This window comes from Mercurialis annua, linkage group LG1-X (assembly GCF_937616625.2).
Source record: "Mercurialis annua linkage group LG1-X, ddMerAnnu1.2, whole genome shotgun sequence".
Taxonomy (NCBI): Eukaryota; Viridiplantae; Streptophyta; class Magnoliopsida; order Malpighiales; family Euphorbiaceae; genus Mercurialis; species Mercurialis annua.
The window spans coordinates 65,711,059-65,726,950 of record NC_065570.1 but is presented as its reverse complement, the minus strand read 5'-3'; the positions used below and the strand labels follow the sequence as shown (position 1 = coordinate 65,726,950).

The window sequence follows — 15,892 nt, the reverse complement described above, 5'->3', positions numbered from 1 at the left end:
GTAGTAACCATTAATGATGGTTCTGAGGACTTCTAAACCATAGATGTATTCAAAGCTTTCTGAACACATGAACATCGCAACATGTAGTGGGAATTGTAGTAATTAACTCACATATTTAATAAATGATATAGTTTAAATTAGGCTATTAACCAGTTGTGCACTCCAACTTAGAGCACCCTATCACCAAACCGCTTAAATTTTAAAGTCGGCCACTAAATCCCTTAAATTTTACATAATGATCAACTAAACCTTTTTTATCCAAAAACCGCCCTAAGCTCTTTATTTTCTCAAAAATGTCCAAAATATTTTTAAAGTCAATAACAAAAACACCAGCCAAATCAAACTAATCCATCCATTCAACACCTAAATCACCAATCAACTCAATTAAATCGGACCACTCAACAGAAAACTGCCACCCGTCGCCGCCAGTTTTTTTCGACCACCACAGGCCATCGCCGGAAAAAAATTATCCAAATAATAAATATAAATCTTTTAATTTTAAAAAATTAAATTACTACTTATCTTCTATTGTTGTCTGTAGCAGACCCACCACGTGGTCTGCTACAAAGAGCAGACCCACCTGTTTGGCTGGTGGGTCTGCTTCAAAGAACAAACTCATCGTGGTGGATTTGTTCACCGGATTAATTTTAAAAAAAATAATTTTTTTATTTAAATTATTTAGATTAAAAATAATTATTTATTTAATTTTGTAAAATTGAAAAATAATTATTTATTTAATTTTTGAATAAATTTAAGTTTGGTTAGATTATATTTGATTTGATTAGGTGGGTGATTTTAGATTTGGTTAGATTGAAATTGTCTGGTTTGTTCGTATTTATTTATAGATTTGAAGGGTATTTTGGTCAATTTATTCAAACAGGGGTTTAATTGATCATTAGATAAAATTTAGGAAGTTTAGTGACCGATTTAAAATTCAGGGAGTTTGATGATAGAAAGTTCTAAGTTGAAGTGTCATAGCTGATTAAAAACTTATAAATTATGTTGTTCATAATAAATATTTTCCATAAATGCATAATCTATATGTTTGAACAAATAAATCAGTCTATAAACTGGTGCACAAATCTATATACTAACTTATAAAAGAGAAGCAGAAAACACTGTACATTGAACAGTGTTCTGCTTCTCCCTTATAAGCCCTTCTAATGTTCTCTATTAATGCTTTAAGAAATGCAGTTATAGTATCTAAGTCTGGACAATTTTGTCTTTGCCATTTTTCTTTACATTTACACCCTTATCTTTAGTCCTTTGTGTTACTTTAAATGACACAAATTGGTCTTTTACTTATGTGGGTCATGTGCCTTTTTAAGACACATATCCAGCACATGTTAATGAACAAACAAATAAAACCCTTACAAACTAAACAAGCCATTATATATAATCATTTACAAATAAATAAACAAACAATTACAAATAAATAGACCACTGCACATTAACCCTGCTATTATTAAAATGTCTTCCAAGGAACTGGATTATTATGTACTGCTGATGAGTTGCTTTCCATTTTGCAAGCCTTCAAATAAATAAACACTTATTTGTTTTTTTATCCTCACTGCAAGAATGAATAAATACTCAAATCAAGAATAACAATTTTTGAAGCAAAGATGATCCCCTACAAATATCAGATTACAAACAATGATAACCAAAATGATGTCCAAAAATATCAGATTACAAACAATAATGTTCTAAATGATGCCCACAAACATATCATGCATGTATGCACAAAACCCATCGACTGAAAATAAAAACATGAATAAAACCTAATAGAAAACTAGACTTAAAAGCAAATTAGATGCATATTACAAGAATATAATCACCTTTACATGGCACTAAGAATAAATATTGCTGCAATTAAATTTTGGCAATTCATAACATAAATAAACCAACACCCAAAAGACTCATGTAGTTTACATGTTACAAAAATTTGCTGATGAGCACATTTTACACAAAATTAGGGAGAACTAAATATGAATCTGCAACAAATTTTTGAAATGGCAGGTTCAACATCATGCGAATTTGCTGTTTTTTTCAATCGGTGTGAGAACATTTAAAGGGGGGAGAAGATATAAAATAAGAGTTTGGAAGCGGTAAAGATGTTTAAATTTGAAAAGGAAACGGTGGTTTATTTTTGTGATGAATGAAAAATATTAAAAACAGAATATAAAATGCTTACCTGGCAAATAGTAACCGTTGGTTATGAGACCCCCTCTTTTCCTGGATGGATTTGATTGGAATACAAGTAGCTGCAGGTGATATGGAGGGTATTAGTTAGAATAAGGTTATTTCAGTTTGTTTTGGGAGTTTGGTGTTTATTGGGAGACAGCTAATGCATTTGGAACTGTGCTTAGCTTCCTTGGCAAGTTTGGTAGACTGCAAATGATAAGGTAGTGTAGAGGTCTATGAGGTGAGGGTTGGCCACACATCTACCTACACGTCACTCCCTCCAAGCTGGTTGAGTGTTGTAGCTTCCATGTGTGTCGTGGCAAATTATTCACCACATTGTCTTGGTGAGTATTTACTGCTGTGTCCCTGTATTAAAGTAGTATAAATACAGGTATTACATACAGACAAGTAGATACTTTTTAGCGGTGGTTGTCTTTGTCTTCTTCAGGTGGGTAGGAAAATATTCTCCCTACTTACTCACATAAATTTATAGCTTTACTATTGCATACTGATGAAATATTCTATGCATATTTACAGGTTACAAGCAGCATAATTTGGTTGAGCACAGTAGAAGGTCTACCTCTTTTATACTGACTTTAATAATAAATGCCAACTACTTTTTGTTTATATTTACTCTTTGCATATTAAGTTCTTTAGTACACTTTAAACTGATGTCTTACTCCAGTACTTTTGGTGCCTTTTCAGGTGACCAAGACTTTCAAACAGATCTCAGCATTTAAGGTGAGTTCATACTTATTGTATTTTAAACATATACAACTGTTTTATAATGCTTCGTTTGTGATTTTAGATGACTACAGTAAATGTCCCCTTCGACTACATACTAGCACAGACCCTGAAATCCTTAGGTTATGAAAAGCATCACTACACATTAGTTCAAAAAGCTTCGTCCAACTTATCCCAGGCTACTGTTGTGTTTACTCATGGGAATGAAGTGTTGGGTGACGTAGTAGGAGAGATGGTTGGGATTAGTAGTGAAGGGCTGGAGCAAGCAAAGGAGCTAGCTGCGCAGTCCGCCGTGGAGTTCCTGAAGTATGAGTACAACATGGACATACTTGACTATAACAGCACTAAAGTTGCTGCACTGAGCATGGAGGTTTCTGTTCTGACCACACTTTGTGGCGTTAATCGAGCTGACTATACAAAACTGATGATCAAGTATAAGAATCTGAAGAAAAGGTTTAAGAAATTAGACAAGTCAATGGCAACAGTTGTTAATTTGTCAACCCGTGCTCTGTCCAACCAGCAGCCAGGCTCAAACTGATGTGGGCATGGGGGATTTTGTTAGTGGGGTTTTTGGGGTTCTAGGCAGGAATTGACTTACATCATTTCAACTCCTATATTATGTATTAGTTGACACTGTGTTAGTCAAGTGTCTTTTAGTTTTGTTAGAGATGCAGTTGTGCAAACCCCCTTTTTTGGATGTAGGTTGTCTAGGCCAGTAGTCTATGGTAAATCTTGTGTAATCCATGCCTAATGCCAGAACCATTAATGCTATTAATCTTATCTAGATTTTGTTGTCATTTTTTATTTGTTGTATCTCCAAATTAGACTTTATATGAGCTGCGTGGAAGCTTAACATAAGTTTTCCCCTATTTACTTACCTCTCCAAGGTACCAGACACCTAAACCAAAAACACCTTTACACATGCTAAAATCGTATATAAAAACATCAAGAGTAACATAGTACCATGGATTTATTTTAATTTCGCATCCACCTAATTAGACTAATTAAGCAGCCAGCAAATGCAACCCAAAATAGTCTGTCTTCCTTTATGTAATCACTGGAAGCGGAATCGCTTACTTAATTAGTCGGGCTACTTTGAGAATTAATTTTAAATTTTATGCGACTCAGCATCACTTAATTGATTGAATTACCTAAAATTGCTATGTAACTCCAAATCTAAATTAATTATTGTTGTAGTTTGTGACTTAGTTAAAATAAATGGACATTATAATTCCTCATTTCATTTAGTCTGTGCACTCTCACTATGTCAAATAATCTCTCTCTCCATTGATTTAGACCCACCATTATTATATGTGACTCGACATCTAATTAACTGATTGAAATATCTAAAATTGCTATTTAACTCCAAATCCATTGCTTCAGAACCATCACTATTATATGTGACTCGACATCAAATTAATTGATTGAAATATCTAAAATTGCATTTTAATTCCAAACTTTAATTAATTATTATTGTTGTTGTCTGTAACTTAGTCAAAATATATGGACATTATAGCTTATACCTCATTTCATTTAGTCTGTTCACTCTCACTATATGTCTAATATTCTATCTCTCCATTGCTTCAGACCCGAGTTAGCTGCCAAGGACAACACCTCTATTCTTCCAGCATCTACTGACCGAGGTATTACGCTTTAACTTAGTTATTACTATCCAATATTTATAACCAATGTCTAACTTCACCCGGTCATTTGAGTGTACAAGGTCTAATGAACCTTAATAGATCATATATGCAAAATTATTTGTCAATTACGCTGAACTTTTTTCTAATTTACATTTTACCATAATCGGCATAGACTATTAGTTATTGAACCTTAATAGATCTGACTATGCAAAATTCGTTCTATAGATATTGCATCAAACTAGCAAACAAGCAGCACACTACAATGCAAAACATTAGTAGATGACAATATATACAAAATTATTTGTTATTTACCATTGGCACAACTACTGCATCTTATTAATTAGGCGAAGTGTCAAACAATTGATATTTGATAAGCAATGAATTTTTAGTAACATGGCTTATGGCATAAAGGAGATAGGCAGTAGTACCAAAATAACAAGTTTGGATAATCAACCTGACACAGTGAAACCACCACCAGCATAATGCATCAACCAAAAAACACAATTTCAGCTGTAAAATATTCACATAAAAAGTTTAGAAGCTTACCAAGGTTGCATGCGAGCCCATAAGTCGGAACTCTTTTTTCCATTTTTTTATTTTTTGTTCCAAGTCTTCTTTGATGTTTTAGAATCATTTCTTTATTTTTGCAAGTTACTTTTGTTTTCTTCATTCCTGGAATGTTCACCCATGCATCAGCCCTCTAAGTGGATAGTTGTTTTGTGGCTTAACATGACAACAACACTTTATAAGTATCAGGAATAATGCTTTCAAAATTAAACTGTAATTAATAAATGTTAATTAAAACATGTATTTACCTTCCAATGGTCTTCAAATTTACTGTCTTTAATGGATTTGTGTGTTTCCTTTGACACCTGCAAAACATAGAAGTACTATTAAGTCGATAAGTGTTGCCTTTAGTGAAATGTTTAATGCAACTTTTATCATCAATTGTACCTGTGGTACTGTATTCTCTATGTTTGGGTCATAAATCAGCCGGTTCCTGGAAAAAAATTCGACGAATTCGTTGGACCTAGTGATTTAGGTATCTAGATGAAAATTAATTGTCTTTTGTTTGTCGAATTACCTTGCATTTCGTTTCGTGAGAATCCATGGAAGTTGGTCGTCTCGTGAGAATCCATGGAAGACGTCCGTTTCGTGAGAATCCATGGAACGATCGTTTTGAGGGAATCCATTGGATAATTGGTTTGTACTATGGTTAGAGAGAGGGTCGAAGGCGGAGACGGCGCAACGATACAAAAATTAGGTTTACATTTTGTGTAAACTGATGCAAGTTTAGGTTTAGAGGCTCATCGAATGCGCTGGGTAAACGGTGCGTTTCGTTCGTGCCCGGCTCATTCCCCTTCTTTTCTCGGGCCCGCTTTTTTCCTATTCAAATTACACATTCAGCCTTCTAAATAGCAAACCATGGACATAGAGTTCTAGGCTTTTTAAGAGTAGTCCATGGTCATAGACTATTAGTTAGTTATTGTTTTTATTTTACATTCATTATTTTTTCACATATATAACTTATATTTTAAAATTTAATTTTAAATTTTTATACCTACTAATGTTTATTTTGCATATAAAAATTATTTTCTTCATATTTAGCAATTAAAATTTATTTTCACCGATTCGTAATATTTTAAAACAACTAAAATTTATTCACGAAATAAAATTTACGTTACAATTATAATTTTACAAAAAAGAAACTAAATAAATTTGACATCTTTATCTTAAAAATAATGTTATTTAGACATGGAACTTGCTTACTATAGATATATGCATGGTGATGTAGATTTTTGATATAATTTTTTTATCTATTTATAAAAATAAAAATAAAAAGTAAACAATTTAGTTTTTCATAATATTATTACTTTACTTATCCCAATAGTTTGCCTAATTACTTCATAAATTAGATTTAGTTTGTAAAAGCTTAATTTAAATATTTATTTTATACTGCATTGTAAAAAATGATTTCTTTCAACAAAATTATTGATATTCTTATAAAACTCTGGTATGTTTTTGAAGTTAGCATTTAAGCTAAATAGGTTCTAATTTTAAAAAGAATACCTAGGTGACTAAACACATATCAATTCCCTTACAGATGGCAACTATGACAATAACCTGTAAGTCCATACTTAGTGCAGCAATGGACCAAATGGGTTTGGCTCGCCAGACATACGAGACAGATCAATCAGTTAAGGGTTTGTTTTATTGTCATGTGCACTTCACCTATCGTCATCCAATTTCCAACGATTTGGTGCGTGAGTTGCGCATTGGACATGGAGATAGTGTCGAGGTGGCAAGAGAAACAGCCTCTCGACTCGCTTTAGACCTGTTAACCGATGTTTGTGGACTTCGTATCGAAGACTACAGCTCTTACGAACTCCATCGCATTGAGCAGTTTTACTCTGTCTTTGATGGGGAATTTTTTGGTGTATCGAAGCCGAACTACAACGAGCTCCGTTCTGCATGTGATGCTCTGTCAAAAGACTGTGATGACTTGGCCATCTATTTACAGACAATTTCAAGGATATCCTCGAGGAAGAGAAAACTCATTAAAAAAAAATAGAGCTGTACCCAAAGAATATGCCTGCACTGCACTTCCTTTTCCTTCTGTATTGCAATAAAGCCAATGGCGTGTCTCTATCCGGTTTCTTATTTTTCTTATGTGCTTCGGGTTATTACCGATTGCTTTGCTTATTTGTAATCTACTTTTTCAGTATATTAGACTTATATGTGGAAACTCATTTTCGCAGTTTTTTTATGAATAATATTCTATGCATTTGGCTATTGGTATAACCTTTTATCACCTCTGTCTACATTTCTTCCATGGTCGGCTAATGGGTTGCGTGATTTATTTGAACTCAGATTTTCGCATGCCCATTTGTCTTTCAAATGTCAGAGTATTTCACTTCCCGTCGGCGTAAACGACGCCATGACTCTTTATTGTCGAGTATGGCCTCCGACATATCAACTAACGATTTGTTTGTGCCGCATAATGATAGTATTGGTCGACCAGAATGTGAGTGTCCTTATTGCGGGGCTCTTTTCTGGCGCGCTGAATCCATCAAGCGAACATCTAAACGCCAATTTCCTGAATTTGGTGCATGTTGTAAAAACGGTATGATCAAACTACCGCTTTTGAAAACGCCGCCTCCGTTCCTAGATTCATTACTAAACGATAATGAATTTGTCGAGTCAAAAAAATTTAGAGAGCGCATTCGCATTTACAACTCTGTATTTGCTTTTACTTCTGCCGGCGGACGTATTGACTATGATATTAACAAAAAACCAGGACCATACGTTTTTCGCATTTGCGGGCAAAACCATCATGTTATAGGCTCACTTTTACCAGATGATGGTCAAAGACCAAAATTTGCCCAACTTTATGTTTTCGATACTACTAATGAAATTGCTAATAGACTATCGTGCATTGAACATCAAAGCAATTCAACATCAATTGATCAAACAATTATTCACAGACTTATACAAATGTTGGATCACCATAATGAGATTGCTAAATCATTCCGAATGGCTAGAGATAGATTTTCCGAAGATTCCTTAGTCCCAATTAAATTGAAGTTGGTTGGAAGACGTGAAACTGATACCTCCCAGTATACTGCTCCCGTTGCAAGTGAAATTGCAGGCCTTTTAGTTGGAGATTTTGGATACTACGATAAAAATAGGGACATTGTCGTTGAGTACAAGACTGGCACACTGCGTCGTATTAGCTCTCTGCATCCAAGTTTTATGGCAATGCAGTTTCCTATGTTATTTCCTTATGGCGAAAGTGGGTACATGGTTGACATTAAGTACTCTCCAACTACCTCTCCAAAAAAAATTAAATGCCAGTATGTGACTATGCGCGAATATTACGCATACTACATTCAACAACGTGCATTAGACAAGTCTGCATTACTGCGTGGTGGTAGGCTATTTCAGCAATTCATCGTAGATGCCTTCACGTGTATAGAACAAGAGCGATTGGATTTTATTAAAAGAAATCAAACTGCCTTGCGCTCGGAAATTTATACTGGGATACGAGATGCATTTTACCGTGGTGATACAAACAGCACCGATATAGGTAAAAGCGTTATCTTGCCAGCTTCTTATACTGGAAGTCCTAGGTATATGATGGAACATTATCATGATGCAATGACAATATGTCGTTTCTATGGGCATCCGGACCTATTTGTGACATTTACATGCAATCCTGCGTGGGTTGAGATACAACAGATGCTTACTGTCATAGAAGGTCAAAAGGTTGAGGACCGCCCTGATATCGTGGCCCGTGTTTTCAAGTTTAAAGTTGATCAATTTAGTAAGGATATCAAAGGCGGAAAGTATTTTGGACCTGTGTCTGCCTTTTTGTATACAGTTGAATTCCAAAAGCGTGGTCTTCCTCACGTGCATTGCCTAATATGGTTACCAAGAGAGAAAAAGCCTTTAACTGTAAATGAGATTGACACTTTCATTAGTGCGGAATTGCCAGATCCTATCACTGATCCCTTAAGTCATGCCTTAGTCACTAAATTTATGATCCACGGTCCGTGTGGTGCACTTAATGAAAAATGCCCTTGCATGCGTAATGGTCGATGTTCGAAGCATTACCCAAAGAAATTTACACCAACAACGTTTTTAGATCAAAAAGGCTTTGCCACTTACAGGCGGAGAGATGATGGGACTTTTTTTTGAGAAGAATGGTATTAAGCTAGATAATCGATTCGTTGTTCCATACAATCCAAAACTGTTGACAGACTTTGTAGCTCATTTAAATGTTGAGTTTTGTTGTTACTCTTCATTGGTAAAATATTTGTTCAAGTATATTAGCAAAGGTTCGGATAGAATCCGCGCTGTTCTTGAGACGGATAATGCGCCTAACCTAAGTAGCCCGACAAACGTTGAGCATCGCGATGAAGTGAAGAATTTTCTTGACTGTCGATATATATCACCTTGTGAGGCAGCATGGAGAATTTTTGAATTTCCTATACACCACCGTGAACCAGCTGTTGAACGCTTGGTTGTTCACTTACCTAATATGAACTCGATATTTTTTAATGGCCAAGTCGGGATCCGACAGCTATATCAAAATGAAGCCATTAAAAAAACAATGTTGACCGAGTGGTTTGAAGCTAATTTGACTTTCCCCGATGCTCGAACTCTGACATATGCGGAGTTTCCCACTAAATGGACTTGGAATTCAAAAGATAAGCTATGGAGTAAGCGAAAACGAGGTCGTAGCATAGGACGCCTTACATATGTTCATCCGAATGCCGGAGAACTATACTACCTGAGAATGTTGCTGAATTTGGTGAGGGGCCCAAGGAATTTTGAGGAGCTTAAAACCATTAATGGAATTCAATATCTAACTTTTCAAGCAACATGCATGGCTTACGGGTTACTTGGCGATGATAAGGAATGGATGCATGTTTTAGAAGAATCTGTGTTATGAGCCTCATCTGAACAAATGCGTCGACTTTTTGTTATTTTAATAATTTTTTGCGACGTTGGAGACCCTACCAAACTATTTAATGCATTTTGGCGTAATTTTGTAGATGATATTGAGTACAATATGCGCATGCGTTTAGGCATACCTAATATGCATTTGTCAGATGATTTGTTACGAAATTGTGTCCTTATAGAGTTGGAAAAATTGCTAAATCGCAATGGAGGGTCTCTAGCAGACTATAATTTACCAATGCCCACAAGCGCTGCAAGCGCAGATTCAACGAATAAGTTAGTTATAGAGGAGTTGACATTTGATTTGTTTGATATTCAATCAAGGCACGATGCTATGGCGTCGACATTAAATGTTGATCAGAAAGTGATCTACGACGATGTTATCGCTTCTGTCTTGATTGGTGATGGTCGGCAATTTTTTATTTATGGCCATGGTGGTACAGGAAAGACCTATTTATATCAAGCAATAATTTACAGGTTTAGAGCTGAAGGAAAAATTGTATTAGTTGTAGCATCTTCCGGCATATCTTCCTTGCTATTACCAGGCGGTAGAACCGCTCATTCGCGCTTCAAAATACCTATAAATTTAGACGATCGGTCCTCTTGTGAGATTAAAAAAGGTACCCAGTTGGCAGAATTAATAAAACAAGCTGCGCTAATAGTTTGGGATGAAGCGCCAATGAATCATCGCCATTGTTTTGAAGCCGTCGATAGATCATTTCGTGATATCTTATCTTCATCGGATGAAAATGTGCGCGACCTACCTTTTGGAGGAAAAACAATGGTCTTGGGGGGGGATTTTCGTCAAATACTACATGTTGTTCCACAAGGCATGAAGGAAGACATACTAGATGCTTCCATTACTAAATCGTACATATGGAATTATTTTAAAGTTCATAGATTGAGTAGGAATATGCGCGTTGTCGACTCCCAAAGTGCAGCTGCTCCATTATCTGACATCTCATTCCCAGATTGGTTACTTTCCATAGGAGATGGCAGAATTAAGTCACAACAAATAGATTTATTTGATGAGGAAAATAACTGGATCGAAATACCTATGAAATTTATAGTCGACTATATAGATGACCCTATTAATAGTATTATTAATTATGTTTATACAAATTTTGAAACACGATACGCCGATTGTGTTTATCTAAAAGAAAGGGCAATTGTATGTCCTAGAAACGACGTCGCAGATCAAATTAATTCTGCAATGCTTCAATTGTTACCGACACATGAGCAAATTTATTATAGTTGTGATAGCATTTGTAATAATTCTCCTAACTTAGAAGAACTACTTATGCTCTATCCCATTGAATTCTTAAATACACTGCATTTTAATGGGTTTCCCCAATACGAGTTGAAATTAAAAGTACACACACCAATTATGTTGCTGCGTAATTTAAATCCCTCAGCTGGCTTATGCAATGGGACAAGATTGTTAGTAGTTCAGTTAGGTGTTCGCGTTATTGAAGCTGAGATTGTGACAGGTTCGTATGCGGGGGATCGAGTCTTCATTCCTCGCATTGTTCTGTCTACTACAGATAAGAAATGGCCTTTTACTTTGAAAAGACGTCAATTCCCAGTAAAAGTGTGTTATTGTATGACAATTAATAAAAGTCAGGGTCAAACATTACAAAAAATAGGTGTTTATTTGGACCATCCGGTTTTTACCCACGGTCAATTGTACGTTGCTTTGTCTAGAGTTACGAATGAAAATGGTATAGGTATCCTTATACATAGACATGATGCAGATGAAAACAACACATACTCGCATTTTACTAAAAATGTTGTGTACTCTGAAATATTGCAACAATTATTATGATTTTTTGTGACATTTGTTTGTCCTTTAAATGTAGCTATTTATTATGGCGTCAATTGAAATTGCTTCCATCGCAAAGGATACTAAAAATGTTAGGTTAGTCGCAAGGGTTGCCAGAGCTTGGGATTTCACTAATCCGCACAATGCTGATGCCATTTTTAGCTTCGAATTCCTTCTTATTGACGCTAAGGTTTGTTTACATATTTTGTTATAGAAAAAGTATCATGCATTTTGCTGCACTACAAATTGATTTTTTTTATTTGTCTTATTATTAAGGGGGACACGATTCAGGGCACAGTGAGCAAGCATTTAGCTGACAGGTTTCGCCCTTTGCTGGTTGAAGGCAGTATTTATGCTATTTCCGGTTTTATAATTGTGCCAGCTCAGAATAGCTACCGCATAAGTTGCCATCCTTTTCGTATCCGCTTGCTCCCAAATGCTACTGTGCGCCCTATTGAAGATCTTACTATGCCAATTCCTTTTGACAACTTCAATTTACTTTCTTTTGATGATTTGCGTCAACGTGTCGGGCTTATAGATTATTTATGCGGTGCGTGTTTACTTTTTGTTTTACCATAATTTAAATTATCCCATGGTTGTTTTTGTGGACTAACACTGTGTTGCACATTTTATAGACACCGTCGGACAGTTGGTTATGATGGAAAATGTCCAAAGAATTCGCATATCTAATGCGATAAAAAGCAAGCGTACTTTAGTCATCCAAGATGCAAGGTAAATTGAAATTGGTCGCTAGCATTAGTCACTTAATCTTTCTCAGTTGTTGATTTTGTATACACAAACGCATTCCATTTATACTCCTATTTATAATTATTCTAACAGCAATAAAATGTTCTTGCACTTCACAAGATGTTGCCATTTTGTATTTAATGTTATTTTGTCTATATGATAGCTCTGAGCGAATCGAAATAACATTATGGGAAAAAACAGCTATCAATTTTCCTGAAGATTATGTGGTCGAGTGTGCTAAGGAAGGACCGATAATCATGGTCATTGCTGCTGTTACAGTGAAATCCACATACGGTAATTATTTAATTACAACAAACTATGTATTATGGTTTTTGGTCTAACTACATTGTTACTTTAGATAAGGCCATGTTGAGCGGAACTTCAGCGACAAATTTTTTTATTAATCCTGAATTGCCAGAGTTTGAATTGTTTGTTGCGAGGTATGCATGTTGATTCATGTTAATTTTTTATTTTACTTTCCTAATAATGTTTATTCATATCTCAATTAACTAAGTTATGGTCTTTTCTTAATAATATAGTTTGCCGAACCCGCCGACTGAATTGCAAATTGTTATGAAAGACTCGGCTCCTTTGGCCGATCCAGAAATTGAGAAGACAGAGAATCGCATGACAATTGCGGGTTTACTTCAGCTTGATTTTCACACTGACAAGGTATTACTTGCAATAATGCTTCAGTTTGTCGAAATATTTATAGTTAGCAACCATTTAATTACATGACCACTCATAATTGTGCTATTATACTCAATCTAATGTACTGCACTATTATTTTGATAGGATACCAAATATACGTGTGAAGCATTCATCAAGGAAATTGATCCAACTGACGGCTGGTGGTACCGGGCATGTCCCAAGTGCAAGAGTGGCGTCCAAACTTACGACCAGAATGTGTACTGCAAAAAGTGTGGTCCTTTGACAATTATGCCTGTCCCATGGTATTCAAATTTATTACTGCATTGATTTTCATTTTCTCTTGCATACAGTTTGACATTTATATTTACATATTTTGTTTATTTGAACAGGTATAGATTGACAGTTATAGCAGAAGATGGGACCGGAGTAGTGCCGTTCATAGTTTTTGGAAATTTGGCCTCTGATTTGGTTGGGTTGCCTGCTTTAACTTTGTCCATCATGGCGAAGGATAGACATGAAGTTCCACCGTTGATGAACAAGATTTGTGGACGCACGCATGTGTTTCAATTACGCATGAGCGATCGTATCCAAGATTCTTCTGAGATGTCTTTCAAAGTTGTCCACATTTTCAAGAATTTGGACCTCCCAAAGAAAGATATTCCAAGCCCGCCGGCTTCTCAGTCTTCACAGCTTCTTACCCGCAGCGGTCTCGCTCCATCAACGCCTTCGAAAATTCGTCGTGAAATCCAATTTACTGATGGAGGCTCGCCGTCTGCTTCTCAAGATGTTAAGAAGATGAAGCACGACTAAATGATTGCCTTAGCTATGCTTTTGTTATGTTTGCTTATTGTAATAAATGAATTTCAATGCCTGGATGTTTTTAACATTGTATTTTGATCAGAACCAACTTAATGTTGCATCATGAATATCGATTTGGTAGTTGTGATTTTAATTGTGCTTTGATTTCTAAATAATCCTTTGCTTGGTTAGAGTTATTTGAAAATATTTATTAATAATAGAATGTATATTACAAAATGCTCATAATTGAAATGAATTGATTGTTTTTAAAAGAGTGATTGGTTAAAATTAAAATATATATACTAAAAATGGCTAAAATTAGTATTTTTAAAAGTATTGGTGAAAATTGACTTAACTTGAGAATATTTGATATTTTTAAAATATTAATATTTGATATTTCATCTAATTATGCTCCTCCAGAAGCAAAGTGAGAGCATTTGTTATATTTGCTTATTTGTAATAAATGGTTTTAATGCTAGGTTATTTTTAACGAAATATTTTTATTGGAATTGGACTTGATATCGCATTATGATTATTGATTAGGAGACTATATTTTTAATTGTGCTTTGATTATTTGGTTTATCTGTGTATTTTATGTTTAAAATACTCATTGCCTTTCTTAAACCCCGAAGCAACGCGAGGGTGAATGTACTAGTAAAGATATATGTTTAATGATGCACGCGGCACATGGAGCATTTCATTGTTGTGATCATTATCCTTTGTAAGCCGGTGGATTTGTGTGCCATTAACTCTTTTTTATTGGTTCCCTCAAAGCTTCATTATGAACTTGTTAAGAATAATATTAACCGTGGTTGTTTGGTTGTCTAATGGAAACATTCAACTGTGAGAATCTTATTTGAGAAGATAACATATTTCGATTTACCAACAATCTTAAAATCAATTATACGATGTCGATATCGATAACGATGTTGTGGTTGTCGGTGTATTTTAATGGTTTTTCCCGGCCTTGCCAATTGCCGTTAATAAGTTCATTGTCTCATTCCTGTTTTCTAAGTATTTTGATTTTAGAAACTTTATCGATATGAATTCAACGAGGCCGTCTTGGTGCTGCCCATATTGTAATCAGCATGTCTACTACCCCAACCTTCGTTTAGATCAAAATATGGATAAGACAAGTAGTTATAGAATTGGAATGACAAAGAGTTTTATACTAATTTTCGAAGGTGAGGGTAGTTTAAACCAACCTAAACCATCCAGACACATTGATATCCTAAAGGTCCGCAAAGCCTTGGAGGATCCTAACCCTAACAAACCCGTGAATAAGCAACCTCTTTCATACCGAAAAATTCAACTTGACCTGAATATTTTTGCCAATGTGCCAAATGTTTCAAATTGTCCTAAATAAGGCATTCTTTGTAGTTCAATAGTTTTGGAAGAACTCGGTCTCCTATATTTATTTTTGTAGCTTCAAGATAATGTCCCTCCCCATGCTACCGATATTTATTTCTGGTCTTCAATGTCACTAATTGATAGAAAATCCATCCAATTATCGTCTGTAAGATGCACAAAAGAACTGGCATAAGGAGACGCAAAAATTTGATTAAAATATTGTAGTGCCAATCCATGCACGGTGTTGACGTGACATTCACTCATTAGTTAAAAATGGCATCCATCTCAGTAAATTACAGCAATGAATAAATGGCCTCCATCCCAGTAAATTACACCAATGAATAAAAGTTGATGTATTTTTATGACAAATTTTTAAAGGCATGTTTAAATTGAGAAAATATATAAAATTGATGAATTTTTATGACATTACTCCTAAAAAAAGATAACGATAAAGAAATAATACCTTTTCCAAGTCCACCCGATCACGATAGAA

At 35.1% G+C, this 15,892-nt stretch overlaps 3 protein-coding genes and 1 long non-coding RNA gene across 5 annotated transcripts; 3 read left to right on the top strand and 1 right to left on the bottom strand.

The window, feature by feature from the left end:
- Nucleotides 1-1,362: 1,362 nt before the first annotated feature.
- On the bottom strand, nucleotides 1,363-5,908 carry LOC126671296 (uncharacterized). The gene is made up of 6 exons (XR_007638965.2): nucleotides 5,653-5,908; nucleotides 5,523-5,568; nucleotides 5,384-5,440; nucleotides 5,115-5,291; nucleotides 2,192-2,547; nucleotides 1,363-1,570 (listed from the first exon to the last, which is right to left on the bottom strand). It is a non-coding gene; the product is annotated as an uncharacterized LOC126671296 (long non-coding RNA).
- Nucleotides 2,542-14,203, top strand: LOC126671283 (replication protein A 70 kDa DNA-binding subunit C-like). 2 transcript variants are annotated; one of them, XM_050365047.2, is made up of 12 exons: nucleotides 2,542-2,629; nucleotides 2,719-2,755; nucleotides 2,887-2,922; nucleotides 4,513-4,568; nucleotides 11,891-12,043; nucleotides 12,130-12,403; nucleotides 12,489-12,585; nucleotides 12,764-12,894; nucleotides 12,959-13,040; nucleotides 13,140-13,272; nucleotides 13,396-13,553; nucleotides 13,641-14,203. In XM_050365047.2, the coding sequence occupies exons 5-12, from the start codon at nucleotides 11,900-11,902 to the stop codon at nucleotides 14,059-14,061; spliced, it is 1,440 nt and encodes a 479-aa protein (XP_050221004.1). In that variant the 5' UTR covers nucleotides 2,542-2,629; nucleotides 2,719-2,755; nucleotides 2,887-2,922; nucleotides 4,513-4,568; nucleotides 11,891-11,899; the 3' UTR covers nucleotides 14,062-14,203. The 2 variants fall into 2 exon arrangements, with proteins under 2 accessions (XP_050221004.1, XP_050221014.1); XM_050365057.2 differs by having other exon boundaries at nucleotides 2,604-2,633.
- LOC126675026 (uncharacterized) lies at nucleotides 7,527-10,023 on the top strand. The gene is made up of 2 exons (XM_050369594.1): nucleotides 7,527-9,156; nucleotides 9,239-10,023. Exons 1-2 carry the CDS (start codon nucleotides 7,527-7,529, stop codon nucleotides 10,021-10,023), a joined length of 2,415 nt encoding a protein of 804 aa, XP_050225551.1.
- Nucleotides 10,270-11,856, top strand: LOC126675017 (uncharacterized). Its single transcript, XM_050369583.1, has one exon. It carries the CDS (start codon nucleotides 10,270-10,272, stop codon nucleotides 11,854-11,856), a length of 1,587 nt encoding a protein of 528 aa, XP_050225540.1.
- Nucleotides 14,204-15,892: the final 1,689 nt, after the last annotated feature.

Excerpts from the sequence above, each read along its gene's own strand:
- LOC126671283 (XM_050365047.2), top strand. The coding sequence starts at position 11,900 with ATGGCGTCAATTGAAATTGCTTCCATCGCAAAGGATACTAAAAATGTT. Across the intron at positions 12,586-12,763 it reads TTAGTCATCCAAGATGCAAG|CTCTGAGCGAATCGAAATAA; the intron begins GTAAATTGAAAT and ends TCTATATGATAG. Across the intron at positions 12,895-12,958 it reads TACAGTGAAATCCACATACG|ATAAGGCCATGTTGAGCGGA; the intron begins GTAATTATTTAA and ends TTGTTACTTTAG.
- LOC126675026 (XM_050369594.1), top strand. The coding sequence starts at position 7,527 with ATGGCCTCCGACATATCAACTAACGATTTGTTTGTGCCGCATAATGAT. Across the intron at positions 9,157-9,238 it reads TGAAAAATGCCCTTGCATGC|GCGGAGAGATGATGGGACTT; the intron begins GTAATGGTCGAT and ends TGCCACTTACAG.
- LOC126675017 (XM_050369583.1), top strand. The coding sequence starts at position 10,270 with ATGCCCACAAGCGCTGCAAGCGCAGATTCAACGAATAAGTTAGTTATA.